General features: G+C 42.1%; 1 protein-coding gene across 4 annotated transcripts in view; it reads left to right on the top strand.

Annotated features, from left to right (window-relative positions):
* Positions 1-26,088, top strand: part of NASP (nuclear autoantigenic sperm protein) — a 42,285-nt gene that overhangs the window by 9,969 nt on the left and 6,228 nt on the right. For 3 of the 4 annotated variants that reach the window (XM_077845174.1, XM_077845172.1, XM_077845173.1), the window contains 5 exons: positions 11,399-11,449; positions 13,714-13,824; positions 18,343-18,423; positions 20,320-20,429; positions 21,336-22,352. In XM_077845174.1, coding sequence (XP_077701300.1) covers positions 11,399-11,449; positions 13,714-13,824; positions 18,343-18,423; positions 20,320-20,429; positions 21,336-22,352 — 1,370 coding nt within the window. The remainder of the gene's footprint in view (positions 1-11,398; positions 11,450-13,713; positions 13,825-18,342; positions 18,424-20,319; positions 20,430-21,335; positions 22,353-26,088) is intronic. The other variant, XM_077845175.1, reaches the window with a different exon arrangement.

The following is a 26,088-nucleotide window of genomic DNA, read 5'->3' as shown; positions in this document are numbered from 1 at the left end:
TGAATAATAATAATAAAAAAAAAGATTCCTGCTTGGAAACGGTGGATTGAAGGTGATAATGCAAGCACAAATAGCAAGAAGATGGCAGAATTGGCACTTGTGTTTATAGCCTGTACTCCTAGCTCTTTGTTAGCCATATTAGGAAGTTAAAAACCAGGGCTGTCAGTAATAATAACCCACTAGCAGATACTTGAAAATAATCTATTTAAGATAAAGTCTATTTCTTTTAAAGATTTATTTATTTATTTATTTATTTATTTATTTATTTATTTATATTTTTAAAATTTATTTATTCATGAGAGACAGAGAGGCAGAGACCATAGGCAGAGGGAGAAGCAGGCTCCATCCTGGAAGCCTGTTGTGGGACTCAATCCCAGGACTTCGGGATTACGCCCTGAGCCAAAGGCAGACCTTTGGGAGCCACCCAAGCATCCCTAAACTTGGTATTTTAACAGTGGGAAAGTACCTGCTTTTCAAAAGAAACATGCTATGGAGAAAGCTTTTTTTTTTTTTTTTTTTAATGGTTAAAAATTTTTATTTAAATTCAATAACATAAAATGCATTATTGGTTTCAGAGGTAAACGTGATTGATTCATCAGTCTCATACAATACCCAGTGCTCATTAAATCATGTGTCCTCCTTTCTTTAAAAATTTTTTTTTTTTTTAAAGATTTTATTTATTTATTCATGATAGACACAGAGACACAGGCAGAAGCAGGCTCCATGCAGGGAGCCTGACGTGGGACTCGATCCTGGGACTCCAGGATCAGGCCCTGGGCTGAAGGCAGCACTAAACCGCTGGGCCACCAGGGCTGCCCATCATGTGTCCTCCTTAAGGTCCATCACCCAGTTACTCCATCCCCTCATCCCTGCCCTCCAGCGACCCTCAGTTTATTTACTATGATTAAGAATCTTATGGTTTGTTTCCCTTTCTGATTGTCTTTTTTTTCCCCTTTTTTTCTCTCTGTTCCTGTTTTGTTTCTTAAATTCCATATATGAGTGAGATCATAGAATTGTCTTTCTCTGATGGACTTATTTCGGTTGGCATAATATCCTCTAGTTCTGTCCTTATTGCAAATGGTAAGATATCTTTCTTTCCTTTTTTTTTTTAAATTGCATTTCTTTTTTTTTTTTTTTAATTTCTATTTATGATAGTCACACAGAGAGAGAGAGGCAGAGACACAGGAGGAGGGAGCAGCAGGCTCCATGCACCCGGAGCCCGATGTGGGATTCGATCCCGGGTCTCCAGGATTACGCCCTGGGCCAAAGGCAGGCGCCAAACCGCTGCGCCTCCCAGGGATCCCTCTTTTTTTTGTTTTTTTTTTTTTTGTTTTTTGATGGCTGAGTAGTATCCGTGTGTGTGTGTGTGTGTGTGTGTGTGTGTGTGTGTTGACCACATCGTCTTTATCCATTTGTCCATGGACATCTGGGCTCTTTCCATAGTTTGGCTATTGTGGACTTTGCTGCTATAAACATTGGGGTACAGGTCCCCTTTCAAATCACTACATTGTATATTTGGGGTAAATAGTAACTGCAATTGCTGGGTGGTAGGGTGGCTCTATTTTCAACTTTTTGAGGAACTCTCATGCTGTTTTCCAGAGTGGCTGTGCCAGCTTGCATTCCCACCAACAGTGTAACTAGGGTTTCCCATAGGGGAAAGCTTTTTATTTTTTTTTTTAAGATTTTATTTATTTATTCATGAGAGACACAGAGTGAGAGAGAGAGAGGCAGAGACACAGGCAGAGGGAGAAGCAGGCTCCATGCAGGGAGCCTGATGTGGGACTCATCCCAGGTCTCCAGGATCATGCCCTGGGGCGAAGGTAGGTGCCAAACCATTGAGCTACCCAGGTGTCCCACCTCTAAAATCATCTAAACACCTGTAGCTTGTTCTCTGTACTAAAAAAGAAATGTGCAGCTGTGCACCAGAATACATACAGCTAAGTTGTCATAATAGGCAAAAACTAAAAATGAGACAAATGTTCATTAAAGTTCAAAAAACCAATTAAGGGGGCATCCCAGGTGGCTCAGCGGTTTAGCGTCTCCTTCATTCAGCCCAGGGTGTGATCCTGGAGACCTGGGATCGAGTCCCTCATCAGGCTCCTTGCATGAAGCCTGTTTTTCCCTCTGCCTGTGTCTCTGCGGCGCGTGCTCACTCTCTCTCTCTCTCTCATGAATAAATAAATAAAATCCTAAAACGGAAAGTGATTAAAAAAGTAAAGAATGTTTTACATTCACCCTCATTTACCATTGTCAGTGCTTTTTTTTTTTAAATTTTTATTTATTTATTTATTTATTTATGATTGTCACACAGAGAGAGAGAGAGAGAGAGAGGCAGAGACACAGGCAGAGGGAGAAACAGGCTCCATGCACCGGGAGCCCGACGTGGGATTCGATCCCAGGTCTCCAGGATCGGGCCCTGGACCAAAGGCAGGCGCCACACCGCTGCGCCACCCAGGGATCCCTGTCAGTGCTTTTTATTTATGTAGATCCAAATTTCTACCTGGTGTTACTTTCTCTACCTAGACTTCCTTTATTTTATTTATTTTTTTTAAGATTTTAAAATGATTTTTTCATGAGAGACACAGAAGGAGAGAGAGGCAGGGACACAGGCAGAAGGAGAAGCAAGCTCCACGCAGGGAGCCTGACCTGGGACTGGATTCCAGGTCTCCAGGATCATGCGTGGGGCCAAATGCAGCACTAAACCGCTAAGCCACTGGGGCTGCCCTGCCTAGACTTCCTTTAATATTTTTTTTCTCATAGTTGGCTACTGGTGTAAATCCTCTCTTTTTAAAAAAAATTATTCATGAGAGACACACAGAGGCAGAGACCTGCAGAAGGAGAAGCAGGCTTCCTCTCTCTTTTTCTCTGAATAAATAAATCTTAAAAAAAAAATAAAAAAGAATAGGTTGATAGTTTCTTTCAGTATTTTATTTTATTTTTTACTTTTAAAGATTTTATTTATTCATGAGAGACAGAGAGAGAGGCAGAGAGGTAGACAGAGGGAGAAGCAGGCTCCATGCAGGGAGCTTGATATGGGACTCCATCCCAGGACTCCAGGATCACGCCCTGGGCTGTAGGCCTTGCGCTAAACAGCTGGGCCACTGGGGCTGCCCTCTTTCAGTATTTTAAAAATAATGCTTTACTATCTTCTGGCTTGCGTTTCTAACAAGTTGGCTATCATTCTTATATTTGTTATTATGACTAAGTATCTTTTTTCCTTTGCCTGATTTTATATCTTTTTTTTTTAACATAAGCTCCATGCCCAACATGGGGCTTGAACTGACTATCTTGAGATTGAGAGTTGGATGCTATACTGATTGAACCAGCCAGGCACCACCCCTATGGTTTTTTATCTATCACTGGTTTTTAGCACTTGATAATTATGTGCTTTGGTGTGTTTTTTTTTTTTTTCGTGTTTCTTTTGCTTGGAGTTTGTTGATTTTTGGATCTGTGGATTTATGCTTATCAAAATTGGCAAGTTTTCTGCCATCTTTTATTTTTAAATATTTTATTTATTCATGAGAGACAGAGAGAGGCAGAGACACAGGTAGAGGGAGAAGCAGGCTCCACGCAGGGAGCCCGACATGGGACCCTATCCCTGGACTTCAGGATGACACCCTGGGCCAAAGGCAGGCGCTAAACCGCCGAGCCACCCAGGGATCCCTGCCATCATTTCTTTAAGTATTTTCTCCATTCCTTTATTTTTTTAATTAAAAAAAAAAAAAAAGATTTATTCATTCATTCATTCATGAGAGACACACAGAGCCAGAGACACAGGCAGAGGGAGAAGCAGGCTCCCTGTGGGGAACCTGACATGGGACTTGATCCCGGGACTCCAGGATCACTCCCTGGGCCAAAGGCAGGCACTAAACCGCTGAGCCACCCAGGGATCCCCGACCCCAGGATTTCTAAATGAGCCAAAGGCAGACGGTCAACAACTGAGCCACCCAGGCGCCCTTCCTCCATTCCTTTAAATCTTTCCTCTCCCACCCCTATCCTTTCCTCTAATCCACATTTGTTAGTCTGTTTAGTGTTTCATACTCATGAAATTATTATTACTTTTTAAAGATTTATTTATGATAGGCAGAGACACAGGAGGAGGGACAAGCAGGCTCCATGCTGGGAGCCCGACGGGGGACTCGATCCCGGGACTCCAGGATTGGGCCCTGGGCCAAAGGCAGGCGCCAAACCGCTGAGCCACCCAGGGATCCCGAAATTATTTTTTTTAATTAAAATTAAAATTAAAATTTATTTATTCATCAGAGGCAGAGACCTAGGCAGAGGTGAAGCAGGCTCCCTGTGGGAAGCGTGATATGTGGGACTCAATCCCAGGATTCCGGGACCATGACCTGAGCCAAAGGCAGACGCTCAACCACTGAGCTATCCAGGTGCCCCAAACTCATGAAGTTATTATTTTTTAAGAATTTATTTATTTATTCATGAGAGACACACAGAGGCAGAGACACAGGCAGAGGGAGAAGCAGGCTCCATGCAGGGAGCCTGACATGGGACCTGATCTGGATCTTCAGGATCAGGCCCTGGGCTGAAGGCGGCACTAAACTGCTGATCCACCTGGGCTTCCCTACTCATGAAGTTCTATTAAAAAAAAGTTTATTTTAGAGGGGCTGGGGGAGAGGACAGAGGGAGGAGAACTGAAAACAGACTCTGCATTGAGCATGTATGTAGCCTGTCATGGAACTCAATATTATGACCTTGAGATTATGACCAGAGCCAAAATCAAGACTCAGAACGCTTAATTGACTGAACCATCCTGGTGCCCGAAAGTTCTGTTTTTGTTTTTTAAGCCTTTGTGTTGTATAATTTTCACTGCTGTCTTTAAATTCCTAATAATAATCTTGTTTAGTCTGATCAGTGCTAATCTTATTAAGTATACTTTTGTCTCCAGAAGTGTGATTTGAGAAAAATATAATTTTTTCTTTTTTAAATACCTATTTTTAGTCCTGCTTTCCTTACATTCTTGAAGATGTGGAATACATTTATTTATTTATTTATTTATTTATTTATTTGGAATACATTTAAATAACTGCATTTATGTCCTCATCTATTTCTATCATCTATGTCCTTTCTGGTCTGTTTCTATTATTACCTTTTTTCACTATGAATTTTATTTTATTTTATTTTTTATTTTATTTTATTTTTGTTTTGTTTTATTTTGTTTTATTTATTATATTTTTCACTATGAATTTTAATTCTCTGCTTCTTTGTTTGCCTGATAATTTTTTAGTTACATAACTTATTAGACATTGTGAGGTTTATTGCCGAGTGATGGTTTTTGTGTTTTGTTTTTTTAATTCCTTTGGCTATATTTTGATTTTGGGATGCAGTTACTTGGAAACAGTTCAGTCCTGTTAGGATTGCCTCTAAGTTTTTTGTTTTTTGTTTTTTTAATTTTTATTTATTCATGATAGGCACACAGTGAGAGAGAGAGAGGCAGAGACACAGGCAGAGGGAGAAGCAGGCTCCATGCACCGGGAGCCCGACTTGGGATTCGATCCCGGATCTCCAGGATCCCGCCCTGGGCCAAAGACAGGCACCAAACCGCTGCGCCACCCAGGGATCCCTGCCTCTAAGTTTTATTAGGCAGTCCTGGATCTGTCCTTAGTGGATTTATTTATTTATTTATTTATTTATTTTTAATTTATGATAGTCACACAGAGAGAGAGAGAGAGAGGCAGAGACACAGGCAGAGGGATAAGCAGGCTCCATGCACCGGGAGCCCGACATGGGATTCGATCCCGGGTCTCCAGGATCGCGCCCTGGGCCAAAGGCAGGCGCCAAACCGCTGTGCCACCCAGGGATCCCTCCTTAGTGGATTTAAAACTCTGTTACTAAAGGGGTACTTGCCCTCTGTAGTGCAGGTCTTTGTTCCCTGGCTATTGGGAATGTGAACTATTGTCAACCCTGTGTGATCTCTGAAGATTGATCTCTTTTTTGGTAACTCTTACCTAAGTTTCCTCATGGAGAAGCTGATTAGCAGTTAGCCAAAGACTGGAGAGAACCTTCTGTAGATAACTGGAGCTTGCTGTCTCAATCCTGTATATTCTAGCCACCTCGACCTCTCCAAACCCCAAACTCTTGTCTCAGTTCTATGAGACAGAGCTCTTTTGGGTTCTGTGCTATGGACAAAATTCTGTACACAGTAAGTTGTGCACATTTACAGGGCTTATTTCATTTATTTCCCTTCTCTCAGGTCAGTGTTCTGTGCTACTAGCAGTTCATTGTTTGAAAACTGATATTTCATGTTCTTGGCCATTTTTTAGTTGTTTGAGGTGGGAGGGTGAGTCTGGTATCTGTTAACTTCCATTACGGCTAATAGTTAAAAAATAGTACTTTGACCCTCATCTATGTGGGGTATAAAACATTTTGTGTATTTTTGTTGCCAGTAGAGTGCCTCAGTATTTGTAGCATTTATATACAGCATTCCTGTGTGTGTGTGTGTGTGTGTGTGTGTTTAATGTTAGGGAGTATCTCCCTTTATTTTTACTTTTTTAAAGATTTTATGTACTTATTCATGAGAGGCAGAGACATAGGCAGAGGGAGAAGCAGGCTCCCCACAAGGAGCCTGATGAGGGACTTGATCACCACCTGAGCCAAAGGCAGACGCTCAACCACTGAGCCACCCAGGCTTCTCTCATGTGTTTGTTTTTGTGCTCATATTCCATTCTATTTGGATATTTGTGTTACTATCACATTGGGTGATCCTAGACTGGTTTGTGATCTGTTGTTACTAGTCTACAAAGAGAGAAGTATAAAAATTTGGAGTACTATTTTATAAAAATTCATCTAATGGGGTGCCTGGCTGGCTCAGTTGGAAGAGCATGGGACTCTTGATCTTGGGGTTTTATATTTGAGCCCCATGTTGGATGTGATTCCTTAAAAAAAAAATCTAAAAAACCCAGCAAGGTGTGACTTTTTTTTTTTTTTTAAGATTTTATTTATTTATTCATGAGAGACACAGGTAGAGGGAGAAGCAGACATCTCTAGGAGTGACTGTTTAAAAAAAACAAAAACAAAACACAAAACAAAATTTGTTGTACATTGGGGATCCCTGGGTGGCTCAGCGGTTTAGCGCCTGCCTTCGGCCCAGGGCGTGATGCTGGAGTCTTGGGATTGAGTCCCACATCGGGCTCCTCCCTGCTTGGAGCCTGCTTCTCCCTCTGCCTGTGTCTCTGCCTCTCTTTCTTCTCTGTGTGTCTATCATGAATAAATAAAGTCTTTTGAAAAAAATAAAAATCTGGTCCTTCAACCACAGGTAATTTGAGAAGGTTTTATTAGAATCTGGCCAAAATAACCCATTAGTGAAGCTATTTGAACATAACCACCTATGACAAAATGTTTGTAGGTGAGGATCCACAGTCATCATTCCAAGATTCTGGGCAGATTATCTGCTTGCTTACCTGCAGCTAGAAGTACTGCCTTTTATTTTTTTAAAAGACACAGAGAGGCAGAGACATAGGCAGAGGGAGAAGTAGGCTCTATGCAGGGAGCCCGATGCGGGACTCCAGGATCACGCCCTGGGCTGAAGGCAGATGCTCAACTGCTGAGCTCCCTAGGTGTCCCTGAAGTGTACTGCCTTTTAAACTATTCCTCATTCCTATAGATCTAGCTATAAAGTGTCTGCTTATTTTCAACCCAGTTTTTTCCCCCATTCCTCGGGGCTTTTCATTAAACTTGTTGATCAATATAATGTTCACAGAAGGATTAGCTTTGTGCAGTGGCAGTATCGTAGCCAATGAATGAGGTATATTATATCCGAGGCAAGATTATTGCTAATTCACAGAAGGATTAGGAATTGGAAGCAAAGAGTTTGAATTCTCCTGAAAGTAACTGGCAAATTTTTAAAATTAAAATTTAAATCTTTGAAGTATGTTCTAAGACTCAGACTCCCAATATAATTCTCACCTGTTATTTATTTATTTATTTATTTATTTATTTATTTATTTATTTATTTATTAAGATTTTATTTATTCATGAGAATACACAGAGAGGAGAGAGAGAAGCAGAGACACACAGGCAGAGGGAGAAGCAGGCTTCATGCAGGGAGCCTGATGTGGGACCCGATCCTGGGTCCCCAGGATCATACTCCGGGCTGAAGGCGGCGCTAAACCGCTGAGCCACCGGGGCTGCCCTCACCTGTCATTTATAATCTCTTCTGCCTTTCTCTGTGCTTCTTTTTTTTTTTTTTCTCTGTGCTTCTAAATAAGCTGTCCCCTCTGCTGGTTTTGTCTTGTTTTAAGTTTTTTTTTTTTTAGTGGTATCTACACCCAGCGTGGGGCTTGAACTCACAACCCCCAGATGAAGAGTCCCGTATTCTATTGACTGAGCCAGCCAGATGCCTCCCTGTCCCTTCTGCTTTTTTAACTGTTTGGTTGGAGACTGTCTGTCTCCAAGGCACACAGTAGGTACTAAAATTAAAATATCTATTGGATTTAAATATCTATTGAATTGAGCAAGCTATTTTTTCATTTATCTTTTTATCTGTTTAACATATTGCATATGTTACTCATCTCTTTTCATAAATTTGTTATAGCTAAACAAAGTCCAGTTTTAAAAAACTAATAGGCTACATTCTATTTGTGTTTTTAAACTTTTGGAGAGTTTTCAGTTATTGTCTACATAGGAGAGCCCTTTTATCTTCTATAGCTTCTGTTCTCATAGTTCTAGCTTTCTTGCTATATGTACTCCCAATTCTGATTTATTGCTTCTGGGTAATACTTGGTTGTAAAGTACCTAGTAGTAAGGTTGCCTCTTTTCCTACTATTCTTTTCTCCATTTCACCAGTTTCGTTTGTTTCTTTAAGTAGGCTCCATGCCCAGCATGGAGCCCAACACAGGCTTGAGCTCACAGCTCTGAGATTAAGACCTATGCTGAAATCAAGAGTAGGACACTAAACCGATTTGGCCACCCAGGTGCCCTTCTCCATTTCACCAGTTAACAGAATTCTTAGCTTTTTTTTTGAGATCTGGCATGCTTTGGGGGGCACATTTAGAAATGATGTATGTCCTTATCTGGATATTGCCTTTGGGGTATATTTGAAAACTGATGATTAGAGCAGGTACAAATGCCAAGGATTTAAATTAATAGCAAGTGCATGGGGGTCAATCTATAGGGTTCCTACTAGTAACTTAAACAACCATGTCTTAAAACCTATCTTAAATAAAGTACAACTGTATTATGAAGAAATTGCAAATACAAGTGGATTGTAGGGATCTCTGGGTGGCGCAGCGGTTTAGCGCCTGCCTTTGGCCCAGGGCGCGATCCTGGAGACCCAGGATCGAATCCCACGTCGGGCTTCCGGTGCATGGAGCCTGCTTCTCCCTCTGCCTGTGTCTCTGCCTCTCTCTCCTCTGTCTGTTTGACTATCATAAATAAATATTTAAAATAATTTAAAAAAATACAAGTGGATTATACATTTTTCTTTCACTTTATTTACCAGTAAAAAATTTTTCTTAGGGATTGCCTGGGTGGCTCAGTGGTTAAGCGTCTGACTTCAGCTCAGGGTGTGATCCTGGAATCCCAGAGTTGAATCCCACATCGGGCTCCCTGCATGGAACCTGCTTCTCTTCCCTCTGCCTATGTCTCTGCCTCTCTCTCTGTGTCTCTTGTGAATGAATAAATAAATAAATAAATAAATAAATAAATAAAATCTTTAAAAAAACATTTTAGGGAGGTGTGACAGGGGGAAGGGCCGAGGCAGAGGGAGAGAGAGAATCCCAGGCAGACTCCCTGTTGAACCTAGAGCCTGACTCCGGTGATCCCATGACTCTGAGATCATGGCCCTAGCCAAAATCAAGAGTTGGATGGTCAACCAACTGAGCCACCCAAGACACTCTTATTTACCAATTTTCAAAATAATGCAGTGGTTTCCTGTCATTCTCCAAAGAAAACTAGTAAGTTGTTTTTGTTTGTATCTTTTTTTTTTTTTTTTTTTTTTTTTTTTATGATAGTCACAGAGAGAGAGAGAGGCAGAGACATAGGCAGAGGGAGAAACAGGCTCCATGCACCGGGAGCCCGACGTGGGATTCGATCCCGGGTCTCCAGGATCGCGCCCTGGGCCAAAGGCAGGCGCTAAACCGCTGTGCCACCCAGGGTTCCCTTGTTTGTATCATTGAGAACTCATTGATTTAAATATTTGGAGCTTTTAATCCATTGTAGTTATTATTTTTGTTGATGCTCAGATTGACACTTTTTGACCAGTGGGATTTTATTTAGGCTGACTCTTAAGTGTACTTTTGTAATATTTTTGTACTTTATTTTTATTTTTGTACGTTATTATTACACATACCAGACTTAGAGAAAAGTTGTAAAACTTCTATAAAGAAAACTTTCATTGCTTTTCCCTGGATTCCTCATAATTTACTTTATAATTCTTTTTGCATGAATGTAAGTATATATGACGACTGGGATGCACCTTCGTTGCTTTCTGGCATGAAAGCCAAATTCACCTTTGTACTTTCTGTGCCTTGGCTTAGAATCTTTTTTTCTTTTCTCTTTTCTTTCGTTTTTCTTTCTTAGATTTTATTTATTCATGACAGAGAGAGAGAGGTAGAGACATAGGCAGAGGGAGAAGCAGGCTTCTTGAGGGGAGCCTGATATGGGACTCAATCCTGGGACACCGACCTGGGACGCCAGGAGCACACCCTGAGCTGAAGGCAGATGCTCAACTGCTGAGCCACCTGGGCATCCTGAGTCTATTATTTTTCAATGGGATTTTGGTTCCTTCTAGTGAGAAATATATTTTTTGGAGTATAGTCTGAGTGTCTGGGGGTAGGGTTTTTCATTGATTTATGATAGGCACACAGTGAGAGAGAGAGAGGCAGAGACACAGGCAGAGGGAGAAGCAGGCTCCATGCACCGGGAGCCCGATGCGGGACTCGATCCTGGGTCCCCAGGATCGCGCCCTGGGCCAAAGGCAGGCGCTAAACCGCTGCGCCACCCAGGGATCCCCTACAAAATTTTTTAAAGATCTTTATTAAAACTTTTCAAAACTGAATATTCATGGAAACTATGGGCTTTTTTTTTTTTTAAGAACTTTATTTTTAGTGAGCAATTTAACAAAATGTGAGGTTTTAAGGAATGCATATGTTAGATTATAACATATTTCACTCTTTTCCACTTGATCCTAAACTCAAAGCTAGGATGTGACCATTTTGTTTACTGTAGTATTCTCATGCTAGCAAATAGGCATTTAACAGATATTTGAGTGAAGATTAAATTTGATTATGTAGGTGAGTAATACTTTTGAGATCTTAATATCCTATTGGGCACTTAATAAATGGTAGTTCTATTATGGCTTTATTTTTTTCTTAATTTTTTTAATTTCCAGGCTTAGAATAGCTTTCATCTTATTTTTTTTTCTCTTGATTTTTCATTACAGGGTTGAAGAAGATGCTCCTGCTCCTTCTACCTCTGCAGATAAAGTGGAGAGGTAAGATTTTTTACAGTACAGTAGATTGATGTTTGGATTATAAAGTAAGAACTATATAACTTAAGGGCAGTATTATTCTTTTTTTTTTTTTTTTTTTTTTAAATTTTTATTTATTTGTGATAGTCACAGAGAGAGAGAGAGAATGAGGCAGAGACACAGGCAGAGGGAGAAGCAGGCTCCATGCACCGGGAGCCCGACGTGGGATTCGATCCCGGGTCTCCAGGATCGCGCCCTGGGCCAAAGGCAGGCGCCAAACCGCTGCGCCACCCAGGGATCCCAAGTATTATTCTTAATAGATAACAGTTGAGACTGAATATTAAGATACTTGTCTGTAGTTTATGGAGCAGGGAGCCTGATGAGGTTCACCATCCCAGGACCCTGGCATCATGACCTGAGCTGAAGGCAGGTGCTGAACTAACTGAGCCACCCAGGCACCCTGGTTTTTCATATTGAGTAAAATATCATAATTGAAACTTACTTAGTTCTGCTCCTCATTCGTTACTTGCCTATTCTTTTTGAATATTTCTGCTGATTTAGATTTTTAAAAAATATTTATTTATTCATGTAGACATAACGAGAGCGAGAGACACACACACACACACACTCAGAGATAGAAGCAGACTCCACGCAGGGACCCCGACGTGGGACTCGATCCTGGGACTCCAGGATCGAGCCCTGGGCCAAAGGCAGGCGCTAAACCGCTGAGCCACCCAGGGATCCCCCCCTCCCCTTTTTAAAAGATTTTGTTTATTTATTCATGAGAGAGGCAGAGACACAGGCAGGGGGGGAAGCAGGCTTCTCACAGGGAGCCCGATGTGGGACTTGATCCTGGATCCTGGGATCACGCCCTGAGCCAAAGGCAGGCGCTCGACTGCTCAGCCACCCAGGCCTCCCTGTATTTATGTGTTTTTTTTTTTTTTTTTTTAGATTTATTTATTTATGATAGACATAGAGAGGCAGAGACACAGGAGGAGGGAGAAGCAGGCCCATGCCCGGAGTCCGAGGTGGGACTTGATCCCGGGACTGCAGGATTGTGCCGTGGGCCAAAGGCAGGCGCCAAACTGCTGAGCCACCCAGGGATCCCCTATATTTATGTATTTTTATTATTTTTTTATTTATGTATTTTTAAAGTAATCTCTACACCCAGTGTTGGGCTCAAACTTATAAGCTTGAGATCAAGAGTCTCCTGTGGACAGAACTAGCTAGGTGCCCAATTTTTAGGGCTTTTAGTTGTACGTTTAGAAAGTCTGTTAATCCATTGGAGTTAATTTTTGTATGTGGTATGATAGAAGGTTGAAGTTTACTTTATTGCATATGGCTATCCAATTATTCCAGTACCATTTGTTGAGAAAGATGATTTTTTCCCCTCATTGAGTTGTCTTGGTACCTTTGTCAAAATTTCAAGTGGTGGTAGGCATGTATCTGTTTTTGTGTTCTGGTCCATTTCATCTATTTGCCCTTTTATGTCAATTCCACATTATCTTTTGCTCTGTCTACCTACATATTTTTCATTTATTTTTCTTAGAGGTAGTACAGCTTCCTGTACGAATTTAAGATTCCTTTTTTGTTTGTTGCTTAATTAGCAAATGTTTATAGTGACATACAGTATAGGCTTTGTGAGTAGATAAACCTTAAAGAGAAAGTAATCTAGGAAAGCTGTTGAGAATATTGCTTTGGGATTTCTTCCTTCCTTTCCTTTCCTTTCCTTTCCTTTCCCCTTTCCTTTCCCCTTTCCTTTCCCCTTTCCTTTCCCCTTTCCTTTCCCCTTTCCTTTCCCCTTTCCTTTCCCCTTTCCTTTCCCCTTTCCTTTCCCCTTTCCTTTCCCCTTTCCTTTCCCCTTTCCTTTCCCCTTTCCTTTCCCCTTTCCTTTCCCCTTTCCTTTCCCCTTTCCTTTCCCCTTTCCTTCCTTTCTTTCCTTTTTCCTTCCTTTCCTTCCTTTCTTTCATTTATTCACGAGAGACACATACAGAGGTAGAAACATAGCAGACCGAAAAGCAGGCTCCTTGTGAGGAGCCTGTTGTGGGACTTGATCCCGGGACTCTGGGATCCTATCCTGAGCCGAAGGCAGATGCTCAACCGCTGAGCCACCCAGGCATCCTGGGGTTTCTTTTGCTTTTATAGTGATGAATAAATGAGTTAACTAAGCTTTGCTGGAGAGGTCAAAGTTTTAAAGAAGTCAAAATGGTTTAAATGTAACAGGTATTCAACAAATGTTGTTGTTGTTTTAAGTATTTGATACTTGAAAAAATATTTTTTTCTTGCAGCCTGGATGTGGATAATGAAGCTAAGAAACTGTTGGGTTTAGGACAGAAACATCTGGTGATGGGGGATATTCCAGCAGCTGTCAATGCATTCCAGGAAGCAGCTAGTCTTTTGTAAGTATTGTGTTTTGCTATGATGTGCTATGTTGTGTTAAAAGGTTCCTTTTCCTTTTCCTTTTCCTTTTCCTTTTCCTTTTCCTTTTCCTTTTCCTTTTCCTTTTCCTTTTCCTTTTCCTTTTCCTTTCCGACACACAGAAGCAGAGACACAGGCAGAGGGAGAAGCAGGCTCCTCACAGGGAGCCCGATGTGAGACTTGATCCTGGACCCCGGGATCGCTCTCTGAGCCAAAGGCAGACGCTCAACTGCTGAGCCACCCAAGCATCCCAATGTGTTAAAAGTTTCTTATGGGGCAGCCTGGGTGGCTCAGTGGTTTAGCACCTGCTTTTGGCCCAGGGCGTGATCCTGGAGACCCGGGATCGAGTCTCATGTCAGGCTCCCAGGATGGAGCCTGCTTCTTCTCCCTCTGCCTGTGTCTCTGCCTCTCTCTCTCTGTGTCTCTCATGAATAAATAAATAAATAAAATCTTAAAAAAAAAAGTTTCTTATGGGGCTGGGAAGGGAGAGGAGTTTTAAAAGACTGGATATTTTTCACGTACAAGTTTATTCCTGTAACTAATGATAAGACTTACATATCACTGAGCAAATCTCACTCAGTCTTTGCTTTTACTGAGTAAGGTAGTTTGTTTTCCAAGGACTTTTTATAGTCCTTTTAGTAGGCTCTATGCCCAGTGCAGAGCACAGTGCAGGGCTCAAACTTAAAAGTGAGATCAAGAGCTGAGCCCAAATCAATAGTCTGATGCTCAACTGACTGAGCTACTCAGGTTCCCCTGTTCTGGGACTTACTTTTAAAACTTGAAGTTCTTGGGGGATCCCTGGGTGGCTCAGTGGTTTAATGCTGCCTTTGGCCCGGGGTGTGATCCTGGAGTCCCGGGATCAAGTCCCACGTCGGGCTCCCTGCATGGAGCCTGCTTCTCCCTCTGCCTCTCTCTGTGTCTCTCATGAATAAATAAATAAAATCTTAAAAAAAACAAAAACAAAAACTTGAAGTTCTCTTTCTGGGGAATCTCCTGAAAGTACCAAGCAGGCCACAATGATCCGTTACCCTACCACTAATGCTGATGTTAGTACAGCATTTTTCAGATTGTTAGCATCTTTGTTCTCTGTTGCAGTTGTTTGGAAGTTGTCATCTACCACTAGGTGGCCATATATATCTATATCGTGAGGAAACATGTTAGCATTAGTCCCTCAAATGTGATTTAACCAAAGACTTTATTAATGTATCTCTGGAGCTGAGAGAAAAAGTAAGAGTTAAGTCTTCAAACAATAGGTTTTCAGCCTATGATGGTTTTAGTTAGTTTCTTCTGAGATCCTGTTAACAGTAGGAGTTGAAGTTAACCATGATCCCTAATGAGTTAATGTTATATACAGTTGAATTGAAGAAATCTTCTCATAAGAAATGCTTATAATAAAACTAGATTTCAGGTTCACTATGATTAAAAGCCTCTGGCTTCTTCATACCTTCTTAGGGTTCTGTCTGTCCATTCTTGTCCCAACCCTACTCCCTCTCCCTACACCTAGAACAGAATTGTTCTTGGATGTGTCTGCATCAATCTCTTGTCATAATTCCTGACCTCTGGTCTAAGTTTGTCATCACTTGGGCCAGAAGACCTGGGGCTCATACCCCGTGGTATGTTATGAATAGGGTGTAAATTTTATTGGATGCTAATAAGTATTTAGGTATTTTTTTAATAAAAACATATGGTTTATCTTACAGTGTAAACTGCCAAAATCAAGTTTCTAAGAATAAACACAAATAAACCTACTTCTTAGCTTATTTTCTTACCAGATATCTAGAGATCAGCATTTTCACTATCTTGCCTTTAAGGATATTTAGGGGGGAAATTTGAGGTGCACTATTCTAATCTAGTAGATTACACTTAAACATGACCCTCATAATACTTTGCGCTTAGTTTGTCTAGTTATACTCACCAAACCTTAATGGCTGTTAGCCGGCCTGACTTTGGATGACTTCTGCGAGTCTTTCACTCCATGAGTCACTTTCATCTCTTTCTACATAGAGTAGAAAACTTTCTCCTTCCTACTTAGCACACTTGTGATTGTTTTCCCTTTCCCTCTTCCCTCTTCTCTGTCTCTCATGAGTGAATAAATGAAATCTTTATTTTTTTTTTTTTTAAGATTTTATTTATTCAGGAGACAGAGAGAGGTAGAGACACAGGCAGAGGGAGAAGCAGGCTCCATGCAGGGAGCCCGACGTGGGACTTGATCCGGGTCTCCAGGATCACACCGCGGGCTGCAGGCGGCGCTAAACCGCTGTGCCACCGGGGTTGCCCATGAAATCTTTCAAAAAATAAAAATAAATACTATTATAGGCAATTATTCAATTTTTAGAGTAGATCTTTAAGCAGTTTGTAAAATACTTCTTTTTTTTTTTATAGATGTGTAAAGGCATATGAAATGTAAGGTTTATTTTTTTTTTAAATATATTTTTTTAAATTTTTATTTATTTATGATAGTCACAGAGAGAGAGAGAGAGAGGCAGAGACACAGGCAGAGGGAGAAGCAGGCTCCATGCACCGGGAGCCTGATGTGGGATTCGATCTCGGGTCTCCAGGATCACACCCTGGGCCAACGGCAGGCGCCAAACCGCTGAGCCACACAGGGATCCCGAAATGTAAGGTTTATATAGCTAAAGTTTAGAGGTGAGGGGATGCCTGGGCGGCTCAGCAGTTGAGCGCCTGCCTTCGGCTCAGGGTGTGATCATGGAGTCCCCGGATCGAGTCCCACATCGGGCTTCCTGCATGGAGCTTGCATCAACCTCTGCCTGTTTGTATGCCCCTCTTTCTGTGTCTCTCAGAAATAAATAAATAAAATCTTTAAAAAAAAAAGTTTAGAGGTGGGATTTGAACCCAGGTAGTCCGACTCCAGGGAATAAGCTGTTACCTCTATAACATATCTTTCTACATACTTTATTCATTTTTAAAAACATTTTATTTATTCATGAGAGAGAGAGGCAGAGACACAGGCAGAGGGAGATGCAGGCTCGATGCAGGGATCCCGATGTGGACTCCATCCCGGGATTCCAGGATCACGCCCTGAGCTGAAGGCAGATGCTCAAACCGCTGAGCCACCCAGGCATCTCTACTTTGATTCATTCTTCAGGTCTCAGCCAAAGGTCCCGTTACTGTTCTGGGCTGACATTCATCTTACAGGAGGAAAAACACCTGTTAATGTAGTTTGGCTTTTTTTTTTTTTTTTTTTTAATTATTTATTTATGATAGTCACACACAGAGAGAGAGAGAGAGAGAGAGAGAGAGAGAGAGGCAGAGACACAGGCAGAGGGAGAAGCAGGCTCCATGCACCGGGGGGCCGACGTGGGATTCGATCCCGGGTCTCCAGGATCGTGCCCTGGGTCAAAGGCAGGGGCTAAACCGCTGCGCCACCCAGGGATCCCTGTAGTTTGGCTCTTAGATTATATACTATAACTGTAGCAAATTGATGTCACTTGGAACATACATATATATAGAGAAAGACCAGGCAGTATATTAACTTTCTGCATTGTGTGTGTGTCTATGTGTGCATGCACGAGCACACTTTTTTTTTTTAAGATTTTATTTGTTTATTCATGAGAGAGAGAGAGAAAGAGAGAGAAGGAGGGAGGGAGGCAGAGATACAGGCAGACAGAGGGAGAAGCAGGCTCCATGCAGGGAGAGAGAGAGAGGAGAGAGACAGAAGAGAGAGAGAGAGAGGCAGATACAGGGAGAGGGAGAAGCAGGCTCCACTCAGGGAGCCTGACATGGGACTCAATCCCGGGTCTCCAGGATCAGGCCCGCGGCCGAAGGTGGTGCTAAACCACTGAGCCACCTGGGCTGCCCCCCGCCCTTTTCATAAAGTAAGCTTCAGGGGATCCCTGGGTGGCTCAGCGGTTTAGCGTCTGCCTTTGGCCCAGGGTGCGATCCTGGAGTCCTGGGATCGAGTTCCGCGTCGGGCTCCTGCATGGAGCCTGATTCTCCCTCTGCCTGTGTCTCTGCCTCTTTCTCTCTCTGTCTCTCTCTCTCTCATGAATAAATAAAATCTTAAAAAAAAAAAAAAAAAAAAAGCTTCATGCCCAGCATGGAGCCCACAGTGGGGCTTTGTTTGTTTTTAAAGATTTTATTTAGAAAGACAGCATGATCTGGAGGAAAGGCAGAGGGAGAGGAACAAGCAGATTCCCCACAGAGTGCAGAGCCTCACTCACACAGGGCTCAATCTGAGGACCCTGAGATCATGATCTGAGCCAGTCAGAAACTTAACCAACTGAGTCACCCAGGCACCCCCCAGCATGGGGCTTTGAACTCAAAACCTTGAAATCAAGAGTAGACCTTTAATTGAACGGCCCAGGCACCCCATACATTTTTAAAGTCCCTTTGTCCTTAAATTGAAAGCAAGAGAAGGGGGAAGTATTAGTTTCCTAGAAGGATGTGTCCCTGAAGAAATGTTATTTTATAATTTAAAGAACTAGAAATATTTCAGGTTAGATGTTAATTTAGATCTTTCATGTTTATTCTCTTTGTAGAGGTAAGAAGTATGGAGAGACAGCTAATGAGTGTGGAGAAGCCTTCTTTTTCTATGGGAAATCCCTTCTGGAGTTGGCAAGGTATGTCTTTCAAGCTGCACTCTTTTTATTTTTTAAGATTTATTTACTTATTTATTTATTTTTTTTAATTTTTATTTATTTATGATAGTCACAGAGAGAGAGAGAGAGGCAGAGACACAGGCAGAGGAAGAAGCAGGCTCCATGCACCGGGAGCCCGACGTGGGATTCGATCCCGGGTCTCCAGGATCGCGCCCTGGGCCAAAGGCAGGCGCCAAACCGCTGCGCCACCCAGGGATCCCTATTTTTTAAGATTTATTTGAGAGAGAGCAAGTGCGGGATTTGGGGTGGCAAGGGAGAGGGTGAATCCTTAGATTCCCTGCTGAGGGGGGGAGCCCAACGTGGGGCTCCCATCTGACAAACCTGAGATCATAACTGAGCCAAAAGCAGAGTCTGAGGTGCCCCTCAAACTGCAATTTTTTTTTTAAGATTTTATTTATTTATTCATGAGAGACACAGAGAGAGAGAGAGAGAGAGAGAGAGGCAGAGACATAGGCAGAGGGAGAAGCAGGCTTCACACAGGGAGCCTTATGTGGGACTCCATCCTTGCATTCTGTCACCACGCCCTGAGCCAAAGGCAGACGCCTAACTGCTGAGTCACCCAGGAGTCCCTCAGACTGCAGTGTTTAAGTAGGGTATTTTGAATCGCATTAATGGTCTGTTTAAAAACTTAAGTTTCGTTTTTTGCCAAGATTATTTACTACCTTCGCAACTTTATATGAGCTGGTTTCACTAAGGGGGTTTAGAAGGAATGCAAAATATTGATGGAAGTTTTGGAAGGCACTTGATGCAGAGTAAACTTATGCTTGGGTTTTGACTTTTAGGGTCTTTTGAAGCAGAGATCTTTCTATTAGAGGATGGTCAATAATTTATTAAGGTCCAATATAGAGCGAGAATTTTTTTTTTTAAATTTTTATTTATTTATGATAGTCCCACACAGAGAGAGAGAGAGGCAGAGACATAAACAGAGGGAGAAGCAGGCTCCATGCACCGGGAGCCTGATGTGGGATTCGATCCCGGGTCTCCAGGATCGCGCCCTGGGCCAAAGGCAGGCCCCAAACTGCTGCGCCACCCAGGGATCCCCTAGAGCGAGAATTTTCAAAAGCACTCTCAGAACAGTCATCCTCAACAAGGACTGAATGAAGGACAATTTGGAAACACTACCGTATGAAAATGTTTAGTAAATAAAACAGGTAGTCTTAACTATTGGAAAGTTGTGTATTTTTCACTGGAGTTTATTAACCAAAATAAAATCTATTGAGGGTACACAAACTAGCAAATATTTTATGCCTCATTTAATCCAGTTCTGGTAAGTTTTTTAATTTTGTAGGTCATTTTGATGATTTGTCAGGAAAGTCTTGCCAGAATGTTTTTAAGCCAACTAGAGGAATACGGGGTAGATACAAGGTTTGAGAAATATGGCCCTATGGTAAAGTGAATATAAATTGATCTTTTTTAAAAAATATTTTATTTATTCATGAGAGACAGAGAGAGACGCAGAGAAACAGACAGAGGGAGAAGCAGGCTCCATGCAGGGAGCTGAATGCGGGACTCGATCCTGGGACTCCAGTCCAAAGGCAGGCGCTAAACTGCTGAGCCACCCAGGGATCCCTAAATTGATCTTTTTTTTTTTTTTTTAAATTGATCTTTTGATAAGAGTCATTGGTGCTTTTTAGGCAGGTGGATGAGGGGTGTGCTTTTTTTTTTCTGAGTGCTTTTATGGCCTTAATTTATATTAGTTTTGCTCACTGCTTTTCTTCAATGAATACTTAAAAGTTTATATTCTCTGCACTTGATTGTTTTACTGTTGCTTTTATAATATAGCACTACAGTTTCTGTTGTAGAAAAACCGTTAGGTTCTAACTATCATACCTTTGGTGCTTTGTCCTTTTGTTCTAGAATGGAGAATGGTGTGTTGGGAAATGCCCTAGAAGGTGTGCATGTGGAAGAGGAGGAAGGAGAAAAAACAGAAGATGAATCTCTGGTAGAAAATAATGATAACATAGATGGTACGTGGAGTTGCGTGTGACGTTCAGGAGATGCGACGTTTATTTCTTGTGTACAAGTGATGGGAGTAGGTCTCTCCCTGTCCTGGATGGTTTCTCCTAAGTTGCATTGGGTCGTACCTGCATCTGGTGGAGACTACAGTGTGGAGATAGCCAATTACTGAAATTGACAGCAGGCTTTTGTAAAAGGAAAACTTAATTTCCCCAATAAATGTGGTCATTTAAATTGACATTTTAAATATATAGCAACTTTAAATGTTTTTCTAATGCAAATATTTAAAAGTCTGCGCAGCTCAGTTATTTTATTTTAATTTTTTAAAAGATTTTATTTATTTATTCATGATAGACATAGAGAGAGAGATAGAGAGGCAGAGACACAGGCAGAGGGAGAAGCAGGCTCCATGCAGGGAGCCCAACGCGGGACTCGATCCCGGGTCCTCAGGATCGCGCCCTGGGCCAAAGGCAGGCGCCAAACTGCTGAGCCTCCCAGGGATCCCCAGCTCAGTTATTTTAATAGCAGTACTTCTGGAGTATTTTTACATTTTTGTCTAAGAAAAGTAACTTCTTAGTGGAGTATGGCTACTAGAGTTTTACATATTAGTTGGAGGTTTATAATGTTTAGAGGAGAGCATAAAGCTTGGCATCTCTTAACCTAACTGATAATCAAAATGCTCAAGTAAAAATAATATCTCATTTAAGGAGCTTGGGTTTCTTTTGCAATAAGTTGCTCTGCTATCTGGGACTATTCCCTTTGCTTTTCTCAAGGGGGCAGATAATTTTTTAGGCCATCTGCTAAAATTTAAGCCAGGCTGTTTGAGGGTTTAAAGGGAATGTATTTTTAGTTTCCATTTATGCCTTTATCACTAAATTCGAAGACATGTTTATGCTTCATGTTCTTTAACCATGTAGAGGAAGCAAGGGAAGAGTTGAGAGAACAGGTTTATGACGCCATGGGAGAAAAAGAAGAAGCAAAAAAACCAGAAGACCAGTCTCTGGTAAAGCCTGAAATTGATAAAGAGCAGGAAAATGAAATGGAGAAGGGTGGAAGAGAAGACATGGATATAAGTGAGCCTGCAGAGGAACTACAGGAAAAAGTTGAGTCCACTCCAGATCAGTTAACTGAAACCACTGAGGCAAAAGAAATAGCAGCACCAGAAGGACTGAATGAAGCCAAGGTCGCTTCTGGGAAGCCAGAACAGGAAGCCCCAGATGCTGAGGAAGGAAAATCAGTTTGTGGAACTGACGTGCAAGATGAATGCAGAGAAAAAGGTCAGGAGAAGCAGGGAGAAGTAATTGTGAGCATAGAGGAGAAGCCAAAAGAAGCTTCAGGAGAGCAACCTGTTACAACTCTTGAAAAGCAGGATACTGCAGTGGAGGCAGAAGCAGAGCCTATAGATTCAGCAGTCAAGCCAGTGGCTGGGGGTGGGAATGAGCCAAAGGAGCAGGTAGCAGCTGCCTCTGAAAATGAGCCAGGAAGGGCTGTTCTTGAGCAGCTGGTAGGGCAAGAAATGCCTCCTGCTGAAGAGTCACCAAAGGTGACAATAGAGCTTGCAGAGGCCTCAGCTGCAGAAGCTGGGTCAGAAGTCTCTGAGAAGCCTGGACAGGAGGCCACAGTTCTCCCTAAGGATGGTATAGTCAATGGATTGTCAGCTGCAGGAGATCAGACTCCTGTTGAACAACAGACTAATGTAGAAGAACTGACAGAAACAAAAGATGGCTCAGGACTAGAGGAGGAGGTCAGGGCAGAGTTGGTTCCTAGCCAGGAGGAGGAAACTAAGCTGTCCATAGAAGAGTCTGAGGCAGCTGGAGATGGGGTTGAGACCAAGGTAGCCCGGGGGGCTCCTGAGAAATCGCCTGAAGACAAAGTTAAGATAGCTGCTAATGAAGAAACACGAGAAAGAGAAGAACAGATGAAAGAGGGTGAAGGTAACCGGGATATGCAAGAGCTGCAGTGGGTGGAGTACATTCTGGATTTGACTCACTAATCATGGGTAAAAGTCAGCCTTCCATTCAGGATTTTCCGTCTGCCTTTGGATTAGAAAAGGGCTAAATGAAAATGGGGATAGCTTAAGAAGATTGTGATAAGTTGAGCAAGTCAAAATGCAAGTCTTCAGCAGGCTTATAAACTAACACTTTTACTAACTGCAAAATAGGCCTTCTCTGTGATTTCTGAGACTTGGCTAGCTATCAGTAACTTGTACATACTAGCCAATAAAGGTGGATGGGGGCTGGTGGAGTAGGTAGGGAAATAGTGGGCTAGGCTGGCAGAGAATGCTGAATGGATGTTCACTTGCATGCCTCTGGATTATTTAATTTACTGTTCACATGGTTCCTATTCTCCACTTTAGGAAGCAGGATTAGAGCAGTAGAATCCAGTGAATTGGTACACTTAAGCAGGCATGCCATTTAAATGAAGGCAGTTAACCACAGTGAAAGAATTCTGGTGACTCTCTTTTACTTTTAGTCTTCAGGAAGTGTTCAGAGGCTTATTTGCATTAGTTTTAAATTAGCCTCCTCCAAAAGATAACAAAAAAATTAACATTTAGCCCTCTTGCTGCTTTCCCCCTCATTTCATGCTTGCTTTGGCTGCTAAACTGAAGTTTTTATTACTTAGAACATAAACTGTGGGATGCTTTGTGTAGTATTACTGGTTTAATTTTGATTCAATTCCATCAAGATGTATAAGTCTCTAGCATTTACATAATTGGCACGTCTGACTTGAGTGGTACTATCATTTGAGGATTCTACTGTCTGTAAGGCTTATCTAACGTTGATATTAATAACTACAGGTATATTCCAGTTAATAGTTATTAGTTCATATAACTGACAGACTACTTTAAGAGTTCTCATCAGTTTTAGATTTTCAAAGACCCACTATCAGTATTTGCAGCTCATTCTGGTAAACTACATTCTACCTATGTGCAGGTCCTTGCACTCCAGCCAGCACAGGCATGGTAACCAGGAGTGAATTGGCTAAATGATAGCGCCACTGGGCTGCTTATTGGGTTTTAGGAGTTTTTTATGGAAAAAAACTGAATGCCTCAATTTTAAAAAGCTACCGTGTCTTAATCTTTAATGATAGTGATCAAAGACAGAAGATCTGCTGGCTCTGTTAATTTGGACTTTGAATAATAAAGTATAGTATAGTAGAGAGGTCCTGCTTCTCCAGTTCAAAAACTATTCAGTTGGATTATAAGTAACATTGTTAGAGTTCCCTCACATTCATTATTATTATTATTTTTAAAGATTTTATTTATTCATGAGAGACACACAGAGGCAGAGACACAGGCACAGGGAGAAGCGGGCTCCATGCCAGGAGCTCCATGTGGGACTCGATTCTGGAGCTCCAGGACCACGCCCTGAGCCAAAGGCAGACGCTCAACCGCTGAGCCACCCAGGCGTCCCAATTATTTTTGATTCCAAAAAAATACTATGCAGTAGGTAGTACTCCTCTGGGGAGATCATGAAGAAATTGAGACTTAGGGCTTATGTTACTTGTTTAGGGTCAAACACTAAGTCATAGAACTAGAATCAGACCCTAGATCTGACATGAATGTATATTCTTCTCAAGCCTACCTCACAGTGAGGAAGGCGACTTTAATCTGGTCACTCTTTTTATTTATTTATTTTTTAAAGATTTATATATTTGAGAGAGTGAGCAAGTGAAGCAGGGAGAGAGAAACTTTAGCAGATTCTATGTTCAGCACAGAGCCTGATTGGGGGCTTGATCTCACAACCCTGCAATTGACCTGAGCCAAAAACCAAGAGTCCTTTATTTTTTTTATTATTTTTATTTTTTTTTTTAAGATTTTATTTATCTATTCATAGAGATACACACACAGAGAGAGGCAGAGACACAGGCAGAGGGAGAAGCAGGGTCCATGCAGAGAGCCTGACATGGGACTCGATCCCGGGTCTCCAGGATCACACCCTGGGCTGCAGGCAGCGCCAAACCGCTGCGCCACTGGGGCTGTCCCCAAGAGTCCTTTATTTTATTTATTTATTTATTTTTTTAATTTTTATTTATTTATGATAGTCACAGAGAGAGAGAGAGAGAGGCAGAGACATACGCAGAGGGAGAAGCAGGCTCCATGCACCTGGAGCCCGACGTGGGATTCGATCCCAGGTCTCCAGGATCGCGCCCTGGGCCAAAGGCAGGCGCTAAACCACTGTTGCGCCACCCAGGGATCCCAAGAGTCCTTTAAACATCTGGTCACCAACATGCCTCTCTGGTCACTTTTTTTTTTTTTAAGATTTTATTTATTTGACAGAATGAGTGACAGCACAAGCTGGGGGAGCTATAGGCAGAGGGAGAAGGGAGAAGCAGACTTCCCACAGCTGGGAGCCCAGTGTGGGCCTTGATCACAGGACTTTTTTTTAAGATTTTATTCATTTATTCATAGAGACAGAGAGAGAGAGAGGCAGAGACACAGGCAGAGGGAGAAGCAGGCATCATACAGAGCCTGATGTGGGACTCGATCCAGGGTCTCCAGGATCACGCCTTGGGCTGCAGGTGGCACTAAACTGCTGCGCCACTGGGGCTGCCCGATCTCAGGACTCTTGAGCTGAAGGCAGATGCTTAACTGGCTGAGCCACCCAGGCATCTCTTTCCTCTTTTTTTTTTTTTTTTTTTAAGATTTTAAGTGATCTCTGTACTTAATGTGGGGCTCAAACCCACACAACCCTGAGATCAAGAGTCCAGTGCTCTATTGACTGAGCTAGCCAGGCACCCCATAGGTTTTCTCTTAAAATCCCATTTTCTACCACCTCTCAGGCTGTCCATATCCCTAATAAAGATAGTTGCTCTGTTCTTTTCTAAGTCTCATGCTAGATATGATTGGTAAGTGAACAAAGCCTAAAAATTATTTTTTTCTTTTCTTTTTTTTTTATTTATTTATTTTTTTATTTATTTACGATAGTCCCAGAGAGAGAGAGAGAGAGGCAGAGACACAGGCAGAGGGAGAAGCAGGCTCCATGCACCAGGGAGCCCGACGTGGGATTCGATCCCGGGTCTTCAGGATCTCGCCCTGGGCCAAAGGCAGGCGCCAAACCGCTGCGCCACCCAGGGATCCCCATTTTTTTCAAGATTGATTTATTCATGAGAGACAGAGAAAGAGTGAGGGGGGTGGTGGGGCACAGACCTAGGCAGAGGGAGAAGCAGGCTCCATGCAGGAAGCTCAATGTGGGACTCGAGCCTGGGTCCCAGGATCATGCCCTGAGCTGAAGGCAGACGCTCAACTGCTGAGCCACGCAGGTGTCCCCAAAGTTTTTAAATTTTAGGCACAGAGCTTGGCCATTCTCAGACTATACTGGTCAATCTGTAGTGTTTACCTGACTTAATCCTATGGGAGTTCTAGAGTAACCAGAGAATCAGCAGATTGCCTTTACTTTGTCTTTAAGAATTTTTCTTCTTTGTGCTGTTCTGTGCCATTAACTTTTGAACAGGCTGCAAATCAGAGAAATGGTATAAAACTGTGTTTCCCTTTTCTCCAAGGCATACTACAAAGAAGATGCCATTTTTAGAGAGGCTTGGAAAATATTTAACAGATCACTTTACTGAGGACATAAAGGCATTCCAGTATCTGGGTATAACTTACCAGGTTGGAAAGTGTTGTTTTAAAGTAATGGCTTTCTCATAACCTAGCTTCCTTTCCACCATTCC

Source organism: Canis aureus, chromosome 13 (genome assembly GCF_053574225.1).
Source record: "Canis aureus isolate CA01 chromosome 13, VMU_Caureus_v.1.0, whole genome shotgun sequence".
Taxonomy (NCBI): Eukaryota; Metazoa; Chordata; class Mammalia; order Carnivora; family Canidae; genus Canis; species Canis aureus.
Note: the sequence above shows the minus strand (reverse complement) of the source record. Positions and strands in the feature narration are given on the sequence as shown.